The sequence below is a fragment of the Dioscorea cayenensis genome, chromosome 22 (genome assembly GCF_009730915.1).
Source record: "Dioscorea cayenensis subsp. rotundata cultivar TDr96_F1 chromosome 22, TDr96_F1_v2_PseudoChromosome.rev07_lg8_w22 25.fasta, whole genome shotgun sequence".
Taxonomy (NCBI): Eukaryota; Viridiplantae; Streptophyta; class Magnoliopsida; order Dioscoreales; family Dioscoreaceae; genus Dioscorea; species Dioscorea cayenensis.
In genome coordinates, this window is record NC_052492.1 from 296,395 (window position 1) to 311,483 (window position 15,089).

At 36.6% G+C, this 15,089-nt stretch overlaps 5 protein-coding genes across 7 annotated transcripts; 4 read left to right on the forward strand and 1 right to left on the reverse strand.

The window, feature by feature from the left end:
- Positions 1 to 125: 125 nt before the first annotated feature.
- LOC120252697 (60S ribosomal protein L14-2-like) lies at positions 126 to 2,223 on the reverse strand. The gene is made up of 5 exons (XM_039260815.1): positions 2,086 to 2,223; positions 1,846 to 1,947; positions 697 to 826; positions 499 to 611; positions 126 to 388 (listed from the first exon to the last, which is right to left on the reverse strand). The coding sequence occupies exons 1-5, from the start codon at positions 2,203 to 2,205 to the stop codon at positions 335 to 337; spliced, it is 519 nt and encodes a 172-aa protein (XP_039116749.1). The 5' UTR covers positions 2,206 to 2,223; the 3' UTR covers positions 126 to 334.
- Positions 2,224 to 3,199: 976 nt separating this feature from the next.
- On the forward strand, positions 3,200 to 3,742 carry LOC120252688 (dCTP pyrophosphatase 1-like). The gene is made up of 2 exons (XM_039260805.1): positions 3,200 to 3,446; positions 3,524 to 3,742. The coding sequence occupies exons 1-2, from the start codon at positions 3,261 to 3,263 to the stop codon at positions 3,740 to 3,742; spliced, it is 405 nt and encodes a 134-aa protein (XP_039116739.1). The 5' UTR covers positions 3,200 to 3,260.
- Positions 3,743 to 4,041: 299 nt separating this feature from the next.
- LOC120252763 (TBC1 domain family member 15-like) lies at positions 4,042 to 8,184 on the forward strand. Of its 3 annotated transcripts, none has more exons than XM_039260914.1 (12): positions 4,042 to 4,335; positions 4,679 to 4,846; positions 5,131 to 5,226; positions 5,295 to 5,398; positions 5,516 to 5,748; positions 6,031 to 6,153; positions 6,242 to 6,330; positions 6,422 to 6,527; positions 7,172 to 7,269; positions 7,381 to 7,638; positions 7,746 to 7,824; positions 7,912 to 8,184. In XM_039260914.1, the coding sequence occupies exons 2-12, from the start codon at positions 4,736 to 4,738 to the stop codon at positions 8,025 to 8,027; spliced, it is 1,413 nt and encodes a 470-aa protein (XP_039116848.1). In that variant the 5' UTR covers positions 4,042 to 4,335; positions 4,679 to 4,735; the 3' UTR covers positions 8,028 to 8,184. The 3 variants fall into 3 exon arrangements, with proteins under 3 accessions (XP_039116848.1, XP_039116849.1, XP_039116850.1); XM_039260915.1 differs by having other exon boundaries at positions 4,044 to 4,335; positions 7,746 to 7,829; XM_039260916.1 differs by lacking the exons at positions 4,042 to 4,335; positions 4,679 to 4,846; positions 5,131 to 5,226 and having other exon boundaries at positions 5,505 to 5,748.
- Positions 8,185 to 8,795: 611 nt separating this feature from the next.
- Positions 8,796 to 10,442, forward strand: LOC120252699 (CRIB domain-containing protein RIC10-like). Its single transcript, XM_039260817.1, has 4 exons — positions 8,796 to 9,266; positions 9,393 to 9,499; positions 9,582 to 9,651; positions 9,736 to 10,442. Exons 1-4 carry the CDS (start codon positions 9,209 to 9,211, stop codon positions 10,131 to 10,133), a joined length of 633 nt encoding a protein of 210 aa, XP_039116751.1. The 5' UTR covers positions 8,796 to 9,208; the 3' UTR covers positions 10,134 to 10,442.
- Positions 10,443 to 11,645: 1,203 nt separating this feature from the next.
- Positions 11,646 to 14,441, forward strand: LOC120252728 (NADH dehydrogenase [ubiquinone] 1 alpha subcomplex subunit 13-B). The gene is made up of 3 exons (XM_039260854.1): positions 11,646 to 11,920; positions 14,057 to 14,128; positions 14,216 to 14,441. Exons 1-3 carry the CDS (start codon positions 11,706 to 11,708, stop codon positions 14,358 to 14,360), a joined length of 432 nt encoding a protein of 143 aa, XP_039116788.1. The 5' UTR covers positions 11,646 to 11,705; the 3' UTR covers positions 14,361 to 14,441.
- The last annotated feature ends 648 nt before the right edge of the window (positions 14,442 to 15,089 follow it).

The following is a 15,089-nucleotide window of genomic DNA, read 5'->3' on the forward strand; positions in this document are numbered from 1 at the left end:
GCATTTAAAATAACTAAGGACCATACTAATTATATAATAGTTGATTTAATCTGATTAAATTAAAAATAACTTAATTAGAAAATACATGTACAAATGTATAATTCAAACAACCAGAGACCATCAAATTTTGGCAACAGCATAGACCCAGAGCTTACCATTTTGATTTGAGATTAAACAAATAGAGTGCAAAATATTGAGTTCAGAGAATGTTTTAAAACCAAAAAACAAGTCCTTGACTGAATAGATGCTGAACAAGTCCGCAAATTCAAAACTGAACTCAAACACAGATTTAATTCTAGATGGAGATATAAAGCAACAAAATCCATATGATAATTTATGCGCTCTGCTTCTTCAGCTTGGCGAGCTCCTGCCTGATAGCACCTCCCCTCTGTACATGAAAACAGGCATTGTTTAGCAGAATATTAATTTTTGGCATACTTATAATCACTGACCAAGAAAAGCAAGATATCAGTGATTTCAAGAACACAGACAACACACCTTGATCTTGGCCAACATGACCTTGAACCTATCAAAGTCATTCAAGGAAGCTCTCCTCTTCTGAACAATCAGCTTCCTCCCCCAAGAGCTGTTGTCCCACTTGTTCTTCACATCTGCCACCATAATTTTCATCACCATCACCCCAATTATAAGAACAATATAAGTTGCTTTGCTCATGTTTTTTATATGAAATCTTACCTGCTGCTTCCATGGCAGCAACAAGTGATTTCTTCTTGGGGATTCTAGGTATGTCGATCTTGATATCAGTCAAGGAGAGACGTTTAAAGTTCATTTGACATCTCACCATGTCAGGTGCATCAACAAGAGCCTGGCAGAAAATAAATAACAGAACCTTAAATAATTCTAGAAAACCTGGCTGAGAGACTTAAAGACCTAGCAAACATAGCTCCATATATAAAATAGATTCCAACAATAATAACAGCATGAAGCCTTATCACATATTGAGATGGAAAATCCACAATCAAATAGCATCCAAAGAGCCGGCTTATGTAAAAGTTAAAAATAATATAAAAGACATTTTCTGATTGTAAGTAACAAAACCGATCAAAGCATTCTTTCGATATGTTTTCAAAGAAAAACAAGAACAGAAAACAGTACAAGCTCCGAAGCAGAAAAACACAAAATCTTGCTGACACAGGTAAAGATGACCATTTCAACATCAGCTTCACTAATTCTTTACATCTGTATTAATTATCCACCTTTGGACATATTAAATCATAGCAGACAAACCACAAAGAAAAAGACCTTGCAATAATCAAATTCAATCAAAACAAAGTTGATCCATAAAAGGCATGGTACTCGACATAGTTACTACCTTGGCATTAGCAACTTGTGTGAGACACGATTACAATCAACAGAAAGGTGTGGGGTGAAAAACAGTAATGTACATATATCATACTGCATCCGTTACAAAAATTATCAAGTGCAATGAAGTGTTAAGCAAGAAGAGTAGCAAGTCTTGAGGATCATGTTGGTAAGTTTCCAGTTACTAAACATGTTAATAGCTAAGCAAAAGCATGCTGATCTTGTATTCTTCCGTGAGAAAAATAAAAATACAGTACATTAGCAACAAACATAGAAGAAATCAAGGAGCTCTTTAGATTCAATAGACAAAAGAACAACTTTTAAGTAACCATGAAACATGGCAAACATATGCCATGAAATGCTGCATCAAATGATCTTTTTTTTTTTCTTAGATCCAAAACCAAATGCCATAAAATCAAAACTTCATCCAAACAACATAACGCGACGCAAAGAATAACACTTGCATCTCTAAAAACATCATCCATGTATTCCGAAAACCAATCAAACTAACAGAACACTCACTCGGTTCTGGTCGACGACATCGACGATGACTACAAGCTTGCCATAATCCTTGCCATAGTTCACCAAGGCCACACGCCCAATCTCTACGTATCTTTTGAAAGGCTTCAAAAAACAAAACCAAAAAAAAATTATGAAAAATCAAAACGCAGATCAGCGAATGCATAAGACCAAAAGCATGAATTGAGGGATCTAGAATAACAAATCACCGGATTGAAGAGTAAACAAGGCGAAAACACTCACCATGACGGCGGAACGGCGGCACAAACGAAGGCAAGAGGCTTCGCAAGGGTTCCGGCGCGAGGGAGGAGAACTCGTGTTGATGTTCAACAGGTAGGGTTTATATTGGGCTACATCAACCATCCGATCTAGGGCAAACGATTTTCTTTGATCACGACCGTTCATAAAAAAAAATTCAGATCTCGGAATTAGTGGACCAAAGAGGCCCAATGGACTCTAGCGGGCCGATCCAAGAGATCGGAACTCCGAAACCCAAATCCGAAATAATAAACACAGAATCATTAATCAACCCGTATAAGATTAAATGGTTGAATATTATTTTAACGTGAAAAAAGACAAGCTTTCTTCTTCAATGTCTAATCGTCAAGAAATTGGCTTTTTTAGGTACCTATTATTCGTGCATGCACATGCATATACATCCAATCACACCCACTCAGTAGATAAACATATATATATATATATATATGCAATTCCCATTAGAGACCAATATGATATAAAAGCCCTCACAATCACAGTAGGTTGCTTATCAAGTCTACAAAACAGTAGGTTTATAAAAAAAAAACAAAAAAAAAACAAAACGAAAAAAATCCATCTTCTAAAGGAATAAAATATGTATTCAAATACTTTTTTATCTTTAATGCATATACTTTATATTTTTGTCTCCACATATATATATATATATATCACATTATGGACAATTTTCCCACCTCCAATAGTTCATAAGATTTAGACCTCCTAGTTACCATTTTTAGAGCCATAATCTAGACTGGGAAAAAAATTAATCAAATTTTTAATTTAATTACTTTACTTTTTAATTTAATTATATATCACATTATAGACAATTTCCTATATATGTATTGAATAGAAAAGGAAAGTAAATTAGTGTGTAAAAATCTTTAATGGATAAGGAAAGAAGTAAGGGCCTGAGATAGCAGTGCATCTCTGGAGATTTCTAAAAGATCCACCTACCATATAAAGGGATATATGCTCCTCCTATATAAGCATATATATAGTTGGGTGGTGGAATCTCATGCATTAAACTTGGGACTGATGTAGGAATGGACAGGTTCTTTAGATCCCTTTGGAATGAGTTCTGACCCACTCTATAAAAGAAGAGGACTCTTCTCCTACTTAATTTTGTGACAATATATATTAAGGAATTCATATAGGGAGAGAGCATGGCAAACATGAGAGCAGGTGAAGAACAAGAGAAGCAGGTTCAGAAAGTAGTAGTAGTAGAAGAAGAGGAGGAGAATAAGGTGATGGATGTGAGCCTCAACTTGCTCTCATTGAAGCTTAAGGAATTTGCAAAGGCTAGAGACTGGAAAGAGTACCACACTCCAAGAAATCTACTGCTTGCTATGGTATAAAAATTATATATATATATACATGTTTCATTAATTCTTAAGATTTTTCTTGACAGAAATGTTGTAATGTATAGGTTGCTGAAGTTGGGGAGTTGTCAGAGATATTCATGTGGAGAGGAGAAGTGGGAAGGGGATTACATGACTGGGATGAAGCAGAGAAGGAACATTTAGGAGAAGAGCTTGCTGATGTTCTATTGTATCTCATTCAGTTATCTGATGCTTGTGAGGTTGATCTTGGTGGTGCTGCTCTCAATAAGATTTCAAAGAATGCTCTCAAATACCCACCAAAATAAATGTACTTTGTTTTTTTTGTCTCTATTACTAGAGAAAAAAAAAACTCGAATAAAATTAGTGAAAGTTTGGATTTTTAGAGAATAAGTCTCAGAAAGTAAAGTCATGGTCGTTCTTTTCTTTTTCTTTTTTTTTTATATTTATTTTTTTTCATTTTTTTCTTATGTTATATGTTAGAGATGGATGAAAAAGGCATGGGGGTGGTGTTTTGACATTTGGTGGAGATACAAGGGGCTTACTATAAAAGTAACAGTGGAGTGGAGATTAAAGTGTTTGTCCATTAGATTAGATTATGACCAAGATTAGCTTCTTGTTGTTGTTATTCTTTCTTCTCAGATTACTATAAACCAAATAGCTGATGGTTGTGCTAAAATTTCTTCTCTATTTTGATACCCAAAAATAAATAAATAAATAAGTAAATAAATAAAAGGTGAACAAAAAAAAAAACAGGGGCTTTGGGCCGTGCAGATGATACCAATCTGCATGGCACGTTCTCAAACCTTCAATTTGTAGCCCCTGAAGACTTTGATTTCTTCGTCTCTTCGTTGAATCTTGGACTTTGTGGCATCCCAGTCGCCTGAGAACCAGAAAGGAGGTGACTTTTATAAATTTGTGTTTATATTATTATTGTTGTTGTTATTTTGCTTATTTCTTTCCTTTTTTTTTCTATGGAAAAGATCTCATCTTTCTTTTGATTTTCTTTGCTGGAGTTGGTAATACATTGGTTGTAATTTTGTCTTCACGATTTTCCAATTTTCTTGTTGGGTTGTTTGGTGGAAAGGTTGGATCTTTGCGAAATTTTGGTCTGGGTTTTTTTGGTGGATCTAATCTAAGCCATGATTTACTTTCCTTTTCTTTGCTTTTCTTTTCTTTTGTTTGGAGGATCAAGAATGGTAGGACTTGGGATTGAGTGCTTGTGAGTTTGTTCCTGATTTCAGGGAATACTTAAAATAGAGATTGTTATTGGAGGAGGGGGTTATTGAATCTGATTGGCAATGAATTGCTGTGGTACAACTGTTAATGATGATTTTGGGGATATTGAAGCGTTTTATCCAATAAAGCCTGATTGCAGGGAGGATGTTCCTCAGACTCGTTTCAAGCCCAAGGTTGGTTGTTAATTCCTCTTATTCCAAATTTGTGCTTCGGTTTTCTGTTTTGCTGGCATATCAGAATCATTGTTCTTATCCTTAATGTCCATTTTCATTGTTAGATTCTTGAATTTAGTATCCAGTTTCTTTGTTCAAGATATGATCCAGAGGTTGAATTAGAGATGCACCAAGAATTTGGCCTCAGACAAATATTTGCCCTTTTTTTTTTCTTGGTATCTTATATGGTTCCTGGTATCATTTCATCAACTGTGGCATGAAGCTATAGGTCTCTGATTTTGCAGACTGGGAAAACTCTGAGTGCAAAACGATGGCATTCTTCCTTCTCCGAGGAAGGTTATCTAGATATGGCCACTGTACTGAAGCGGATACAACGGGGGGTAAGACAAAAAAAGCAACTGATTAATTTCATTGCGTACTATTTCATCTTATGTTTGTATTATGTCAGGGTGTTCATCCTTCAATCAAAGGAGTAGTGTGGGAGTTCTTGCTTGGATGTTATGATCCTAGGAGCACTTTTGATGAAAGGAGCCAACTGAGACATAAACGGAGGTGATAATCCTTCTTTCTAGTCAATTGAACAACTAAAGGATACAAACTACAGTATCACCAATGTTCTTGTTGTTGATTGTTAGTCAACTGTACCAAGTTGCTTCAGTGTCATGGCAGGTCAGAGTATGAAAAATTAAAATCAAAATGCCAAGAGATGGAGAAGGCTGTTGGAAGTGGCAGAGTGCTTACTGCACCTGTAATTAGTGAAGATGGGCAGCCTGCTGCGGGTTCATCAATAGATGAGGACGTTTCTGATGATGAAACCAGAGACCCTTCAGCAGAGCAGGAAATGAGTGATCTTCATGTCAATGAAGAAGTTGTCAAGTGGAAACTCACCTTGCACCAGATTGGTATGTGTCTGTCTTTCTTTGGAATTTATTTTTTTCTGAAAAGTGTCTTATCATTTGATTTAGCAATTGGAATGAAAGAATGGAAGGTTTTTTGTTGATACTGGTTTGCTTTTGTCATTATCCTCTTTGTCGGGTATTCTACTCATGCTTTCTAGTATTCTGCTGTGATCTGTATGTCTTTGGTTCTATTGAAAAAGGTTTTTATTCTCTGCAATTGTAGAAATTATGTTTGTAATGTTTGGATTATCTTATACTGAAGGTTTCATGAAATACTTGAAACAGGCTTGGATGTAGTTAGAACAGACCGAACGCTTGTTTACTATGAGAATCAAAGTAATCAATCAAGGCTTTGGGATGTTCTTGCAGTATATTCATGGATAGATCGGGATATTGGTTACTGTCAAGGTGGTTAAGCCTCAATGTATTTTTATTTTTATATTGCCATTTCAACATTTGCTAAATATTTTGATCCTGAATGTACAATGTTAACCAGGAATGAGTGATCTCTGCTCACCAATAATAATGCTTGTCGAAAATGAGGCAGATGCCTTTTGGTGCTTTGAACATTTAATGCGTAGACTGGTAAATTTCTATGAATATAAATCCTACTAGATTTCTACGGTGATCATAATTTGAGCCTTACAATGTCTGGTTGTTATTTTTAATTTCACAGCGAGGGAATTTTAAATGCACCAGTAGTTCAATTGGAGTTCGATCGCAGCTTACAATACTGGCATCAATTGTAAAAACTATTGATCCGGCACTTCATCAGCATTTAGGTATGCTGTACTTCTAATCAGACACTGTATTTATTTCCTAACAAATGTTCTATTATTCAATTTTCAATTGCCAATCACTGACTTCTTCTCTGTTTTCCATCAGAGAGGCAAACACGGTGTTTGTGATTAATAACCTAGTAACTAACTAGCATTTAGCTTTCCCCTATGTTTCTGAACTTTTTGCTACTTTTCTCGGGTACTTCTCTGTTGAGTTGAATGCATTATTGCCACTTCATAATACATCGTGAATGCAATTGATGTGAAAGAGAAACTGTTCTATGTTAGGCGGTCATATCCTTATATAGGCTATGAAGAAATTGTTCTGTTGAGTCAAGAAACTGTTCTTGCATTTCGTTTATTGATATTGATAGTTCCTGAATCGATCATCTCAGCAAGTTAATTGCGTCGCAATACAAAGCACCGAATTGATTCTGATGTTTTTTAACTTCAATCTCTACTCGGGTTGCTGTATTGTTTGCCAGTGAAGTAGTGAATATTTTACACGACCTTAAATTCTGTTTGGCCAAGTAAATCCTCCCTTGGCAAAATTATCGGTTATGATATTTTCATGGTTTAAATAAATATTCGTAATAATTAATGTATGCAATTTCTGGATCTCTGATAAAGAGGATCATCCATTTCAGAAAGCCTGGATGGAGGAGAGTATCTCTTTGCCTTCCGAATGTTGATGGTGCTTTTCCGCAGAGAGTTCTCTTTTGTGGATGCAATGTACCTTTGGGAGGTAATATTTCTTTGGCTCCTTCATAGCATTTTATCTTATTAACTTATTTTACATTTTTCGGCCCAAAGATAAATTATAAATAAGAATGCTGATTGATCCGATGCATATCAGTTGATGTGGGCAATGGAGTACAACCCGAATCTCTTCCATATGTATGAAGCCGATGGATCCAACGATCTAAAGGTGGTTGATACGAGGAATAACACCGTATCATTGAAGCAATATGGTAAGTTCGAGAGGAAGAATGTGAAGTCTGGTGTGAAAAATGAGCAACAGGCCACACTGTCCATCTTTCTTGCTGCTAGTGTTCTCGAAGCCAAGAACAAGCGTTTGCTAATGGAGGCCAAAGGCCTGGATGATGTTGTCAAGGTACCACACCAAATGCTCTATATGCAAAATCATTTTCTTTAATATCGTGCGAGTTAAGTAGCATTCAATCTTATCATTCATGATCAATCATTTCTTTTTGGAATAAGATTTTGAATGACATAACTGGAAACTTGGATGCAAAGAAGGCATGTTATGATGCATTGAAGCTTCAAAATAAATACTTGAGTAAGGTATGTATAATATTTCAATTACATTATGTCTTCTTGTTGTGAATAAGTCCCAACAAAAAGAGATGTGTGTGTGTGTGTGCAGGTAAAAGTATCATGATCTTCATTCGTTTCAATGTTAAAGGTGGCGGCGAGATTTTGCCTAAAGTTACAAATTTTTACACCATTATTTTCTTTTTTTGTTTATTTACAAGCTATTAAATTCATCCTGTAATGGCGGAAGTATTGCTCTGTTTTGATTAACATGTGGGTGGAATGAATAGAGAGGTCAATGAATCTCTGGCGTGATGTGTTGTAGATCCGGATGTTCGGTTTGGTCCTTATTACTTCCATTAATATAAATTTTTTTTTTGTTCCACTTCCATATGATATGGCATGGTCGTATCCCGAACATTTATTTATTTATTTATTTATTTTAATCGTGTTTAAAATTCATTGGTACTTACAAGTACCAACAAACAATGGTAACGTGTCCTGTTAATTTAGTAATGGACTGAGAATGTACCAATTCTATTTCGAGATATGTTCTGATTATGAGTATCTTGTATTTTTTTTTTTACCCCTAATTAAAAGAATGATGTTCACTGTCTTTGTAATAAATTTAAATAAAACAATAATTATTAATTTTTTATATAATATAATTATAAATTTTGATTTCAATAAATAACTGTACTGAGGGGTATTTATAAGACAAACATATTCTCAATTATTCTAAGAATCTAAAAGCCTTTAATTTGGAAGCCATTTGTAATTTACTAAAATATAGTTAATATATAAAGGAAATAATCAAACTATATTTCAACTTTCAAGTAACAATTCAAACAAAAGTTATAAAAATATTCCTTCAAAACTAACTTTAAAATTCTAAACTGTTAAAAGAATTTTAAGAAAAAACAGTGTTATTTACAACTAAAAAAGATTATTACATATGTAATCAAGATTATTACAACTAATAAAGAAAAACAAATTTTGAGTTTGAAGAGAGAGAGAGAGGCGGGTACCTTCAAAGGATCCAGATTTGAGAACCGTTCGTTCCCGCGCATCACGGCAGACCCCTAAGAAAGTAGAAAGACACACATATACGCGGGTATCAAACCCCAAAGCTCAAATTAGTCATCTCGCTTCTGCTGGCAATTGCAAGGCCTCCTCGTCTTTTTACCAAATACGCGTCGCTATTCTCCATCTCGATCCCTCGTCCAACCCGAATCACAATCAAACCCTGCCTCTCTTCTTCTCAATCATTGGTGGCTGAGAAGAGGAAGAGAGAAGGGATGCAATAATTAAGACAACTTAATTAGGGGTGGGGGCGTTGCCCTAAACTTCAAGCGCTGCGCTGGGGAAGCGAAGGCGAAGCGGAGAAGGGGACCTCTTGCTTTGGTTATATGGGCACGAAGATGAAGGGCCTCCTTAAAGGCCTACGTTATATTTCCCAAATATTCGGTACATATATATATATAAACTAATTAATAACATCTAGCTAGTAGCTACTACTACTATACTACCGTTCGTTCTTCATCTATGTTATACGTGGCTTATTTTCTAGCCGTTTGATTAACGGATCACCAGAGTCCGAGGATGAGGAGCCGGAGATGCAAATCGGGTACCCTACCGACGTGAAGCATGTGGCGCACATCGGATGGGATGGCCCTTCCGTTAGCTCCAATCCCAGCTGGGTAATGTCCTACGTCTCGCTCCATTGATTTGATTGCTTATACACCGTTTGATCTAAATCTAATGGTTGAGATTTCCTAACAGATGAACGAGTTCAGATCGGCATCCGCGCCGCTTAACCCCGGCAATGCCAGCGCCGCCTCCCCCAAATATGGTCTCTCTCTCTCTCTCTCTCTAAAGCTGATCTACACTATTGACCGTTGGATCCTAATCTAATGGACGAGATTTGCCCTTACAGATACCAACCACTCAAGCGGGATGGGAGGCTCCCTGCGAGGAACCTCCGATCAGCCGAACCCGAAGCCATCCCGGCGTGGGCAAACATCAGGCCCAGACTCACCAAAACGGAACTCGCGGCGCAACCACTCCGCCGATTCAATCACCCGTGAGGGATCGGGGGGATCACGGAACCGGCGTAACAAGGGTGGATCCTCCACAGCTGCGGCAAATGGAGGGAATGACTTACCGGGGCAAGACTTGCCGGCGATTCCCAAGCAGGCGAGGCGGAAAAAGACGAAGGGCGGTTCCGGCGGGTCCACGAGATCTTCGAGATCGAAGGCGACAGCCTCGGAGGAGATGGGCGGCCGGCAGATCACTACGCCGGCGGCGCCATTGACGGGGAAGGAGAGGCTTTGAGGCGACCTCTGGGACTTGGTTTTGGTCACGACTTACGATGCTCTGGTCTGGTGGTGTAGTGAAGAGAAACGATTACGTTTTTTAATTAATTAATTAATTAATATATATAGAAAAGGGTGAGATTTGTGGAAGTCTTATTAATTTATTATTAGATGAAATGAATGAATGAATTGCTCTCAGCCTCTCAAAGTCTTGTATATCATCTTCATATATTGACCAAATTGCCCTTTCCTTCTTTTCTGTTTCCGCTTCTGAACAATAAACTACCGAAGGACAACGATGGGCAATTTTGATTTTGTAACCATTGTTTTTGTCTCTATTTATAAGTGTCTATTGATCCTCTCTCGCCAACTGATTTTTCTCACATTTATTAGTGTTAATAATAGAAATTTGAAATAAACTTTGCAAAATTTTATTATTTAGTATTATTATTTCTGTTGTTATTGTTATATTAAGTTAATTACACATATAATGTAATGTCATTACAACGTTTTTTTTTTAAGAATTATATAGATAAAAGTTTGTAGATTTTGCTCCATATTATTATGTGTTGAATGATTTTGTGGTAGATTTATTATTATTATTATTATTATTATTGTTTTATAAAGTGACGGTAGAAAAATTAAATTTAACAATTGATGACCGGTGAAGATTTTGCACACTTTACAACATACTTCAACTTGAAAAAAATTAACATATAAGAAAAAATATAATTTAAATTATTTGTTTAATAAAAATAATAATTAAAAAGTAATTACATAACTAAATTTTTTATTTATCTGTATGAAAATCTACCAGGCGCAACCACCATTAGATCTCTTCTTTATTTCTCTCACTTTTATCACCATGAGTATGCATCAATAGTGTCTTGTATCTCTTTGTGATTCTACTATGACCTGAAACTAAAAACATTGATGATGTTGGTGCTTAACAATGAAACCACGGACAAAGTTAATTTACTCTTGTTAACTTTAACCATTGAAGCTCGATTTTTGCCTTTGGGTGAGTATAAACGGTGTTCTATTACATGTAATATTTTTCTAGCTATCTTTATATAGATTTTTTCATTTTAAAATAATTTTTAGTTTTTTTAATTAAAACTAATTAATTATATATATAAACCGCGATTAGATTGGATTATTTCCACAGTAAAAAAATTGATTTAAAAAAATAATTTAAAAATTATGGACGCGCCAATAATAGGATTTTAAGATCTTTGAACAAAGAGACCAATTACTCTCTTGTAAGAGGGTGGTAGATGACAATATCTTTGTATTAGTTAATTCTACGACAAGACATTAGTAAGTTTTTGAGAAAGATGATAAACCTAGAAACGTGCACGTGTGGAGAGTAAGGCTCAACGCCGGCCTAGACATTAATAAATTGTAAATTTTTTGGCAGAATATTTCAATATTAGATTTAAAAAATTAATTAGATGTCCTTTTAACTCCTAAACAATGTTAAGTGATGCACGCGCGTTGCACGTGATGAGCAGGTAGATACGAGCCTGACATTTCCTTCGATTCATTTGGGAAAGCGAGAGGTCGTCGGAACGAAGGGCAGGGAACAACGATGACGGAGGCGGTGGTGCGGAACAAGCCGGGGATGGCGTCGGTAAAGGAGATGCCGTTGCTGCAGGACGGACCGCCACCGGGGGGCTTCCCGCCTGTGAGGTTTGCCCGTCGGATCCCGACCACGGGCCCAAGCGCGGTAGCCATCTTTCTCACGGCCTTCGGTGCTTTCGCTTGGGGCATGTACCAGGTCGGCAAGGGAAACAAGATCCGACGGTATCGTGTTACTTCACCTCATCGATTCTAGGGATTTGTGATGAATCGTTTGTTTTCCATGCTAATTAGGGTTTCCACCTTGGAATCACATCTTTAGTTAATCGTATACTTTAGATATTAGTCATAGAAATGAATTTGATTGCTGATCGAGCTCCGAGTTCATGGGTTTTAGGAGGTGAATTCAGGAAATCGACAGTCTCATATATATATATATAGATAGATAGATATAATCTATAGGAACAAATGTATTAATGATCTGAAAGATAGTAGCTGGGGCTATGCCACCGCTATGGTAAGCCGTGATGCTGTCGTCTATCATAGTCCATCTGAGTTTGATCTTATATGCCAACTAAAAAAATCCATTTTTTTACAGAGGAATGCCCGATATACCTAGTTTCTTGTTGAATATGTGGAGTGTTTCTGTAAAGGTTGCCTATGCACTTCCCCTGGTTCTACTTGTTGAATTTTTATAATTTGTACTTAGTTACACATTTGCTGTGACCATTGTTAGTTATAGTAAGGTTATATCATCATGTTTTTTTATTATAGTTTCATTTTGTATTTGTGATTTGCCAAAGTTTACGTAATTGTGTAATTGTGTAATTGACTTGCATTTAGATTGAGACTGATACAATGCAGGATTGTAGTAGTTATCATGGAGTTTTGTGGCAAACGTTCCATTTCAGATCATTAAGGTTAGGAACATTTTGGAGTATAAGAGGTTTAGATGGATGTGCTTAGGTAGGACTTGTGAATTATCCCAGTGTACATCTTGAAGCACTTTTAGATGTTGTTCTTGTAGGTGCTTATCAAAACCAATGATCATTTAAACTATTTTTTACCCAATATTTATCTTAAAAAGGCCACTCATTTTGTCTTAATTTTAACAGTGTTCGTCAACAGCTTTTAAGATTTATCAGCCTTTTGTTCTTGCTATATCAGTCGCAACAGCTGATGTAACCAAGCCTTCAATTCCTGCAAAGACTTAATTAATTCCTGGTTTCCTTTGTTTTTGTTGGTTGGTTGTGAATCTAGCCCATAAAGGATGCATACAATATAGAATTATTTTAACCTAAAGTTTTAAGCTAAGTCTGCATTCCAAGCTTAATTTCAGATCTTCAATAGTTCAATTGATTTGATTAATGTATATTGTCCAAAATCCAAATTAAACCAATTGCAAAATGTTTGTTTGCTATAGCCAATTTAATTTAAAAGTGGCCTAGAGATGAACTTTTCCTGGCACATCCCTTGATGTGGAGCAACCTATGTTGGACCGCCCCCATTACCGTTATCCTTGTTCTGATTTGATTTTGATCATGCTAGAACTAGAAATCTTTCCCTTGATATTCTTGAGTGCATTTCCAAACAAACTTGTAGTCTTGCAATGGAACCACTTCAACCACGTGTTATGTAGAAGATTGACTTAGATAAATAGTATCAATCCTCATTGAAAATGTTTGTAACTTTCTTGTTCATTAGTATATATGGTGTCTGGTGATATGTTTGAGATCATTTTTATGGTTGGGGGTTTTGAACTTGTATGTAGGCAAAGGGTTATTATTAACATGATTATTGCCATTTCAAGAAACTCATACAATCCTAATGATCAAAATTCAGGTCACATTATTCAGTAATTCTATTCAAATTGCATAGAGGTTAGCCTATGGTGATTGGATGTGGTTAAAATCCGCCCTTCTGGTTTGATCCATTGTTGAATTGGGATTGATGCAATTTTATTAAATTGATATTAAATTTCATTGTTTATATTGGGTTATCGTAAACGGTTGTCTTCTTCTGTTTGGCTGTCATTTCTTTTTAGCAAAGTTGTGGTTTGCTATCCGTCTTCCTTAAGGTGTGGTTTGTGGCAGCATATCTGGGAGTAAATCTGAAAAAGCCTTTATGGAGTAGTCGTAAGCAAAGTCTGACCTTGTAAACCATGCTAGTATTTCTATTTTTCATTATCTGGGAGTAAATCTGAAAACGCCTTTATGGAGTAGCCCTAAGCAAAGCCAGGCCTTCTAAATCATGCTAGTCTATTTTTCATTATCTATTGTCACTGCTTATTTATTGACCTAATCAGAAGACTGTTTTGTTTGAAATGTAAATTATGTATTTACCCTTGTGTTGAAATTACAGGGAGCTCAAGGAAGAGAAATATGCTGCTCGCAGCGCAATAGTTCCCATGCTTCAAGCCGAAGAAGATGAAAGGTGAGCCATACTTTGCTACTTTGGTCAAATGGCTATTCGAACTGGTCGATCAGCATTCTAATGTTGATACTGTATTCTCATTTTTAGATTTGTCAAGGAATGGAAAAAGTACCTGGAGGAGGAGGCCAGGATCATGAAAGATGTCCCCGGCTGGAAAGTCGGTGAGAATGTTTACAACTCAGGGAAATGGATGCCCCCAGCAACTGGTGAGCTCCGACCTGAGGTCTGGTGAAAGAGCATTCTGTGCAACTGGTTCTGGTTCTTGTATTATGTCAGTTTTTCATCACTGAAGCATCACCTGGACCTCTCAAGACTAATCACCCTGTCTTGGCTCTTTTGATGAATAAACTTATGTCTTGAATGGTTTTGGTTCCTGTAACCATTTATTTTGACGGTGGTTGCTGGTGGAGCACACTACTCTGCACTATTCTTCTACTTTTATAGACTGCAACATGAATTGTTCATGATCCTGATCTGAACATTACTAGACAATTGTTGAAGCAACATGCTTTATAAGTTTTTCAGGGGTTTTCATGCATTCTTTGAGCAGATGTTTGCATATGTTTTGGTTTGACACCTACTCAGAAGTGATCGGGTGATGCACCGGGGCACACGTGATTCTCACATGCGGTGCACGTAGGATAGGAGATATAGGACGGACCCACACGGCTCCACCGCTAGCCACTTGCTAGTATTCGACGGTGGGGACCGGAGCAAGAAGAATTGGATTCACACAAGAAGTGGTGGTGGACCCGTTCCATGTCTTGTGTCACATGATGATGACATGGAGATTACAGCTAATGGTGGGCCCATCCATCTCGGCCCGGAATACTTTGACGTTGCAGGCCTGGCATCACATCACATGTAGCCCAATATCATAAAGTATAATAATAATAATAATAATAAAGTTCCCTGATTGAAATCAGGCTTACTTTTTCTTCTTGTTCCCTTTTTTGTTTAA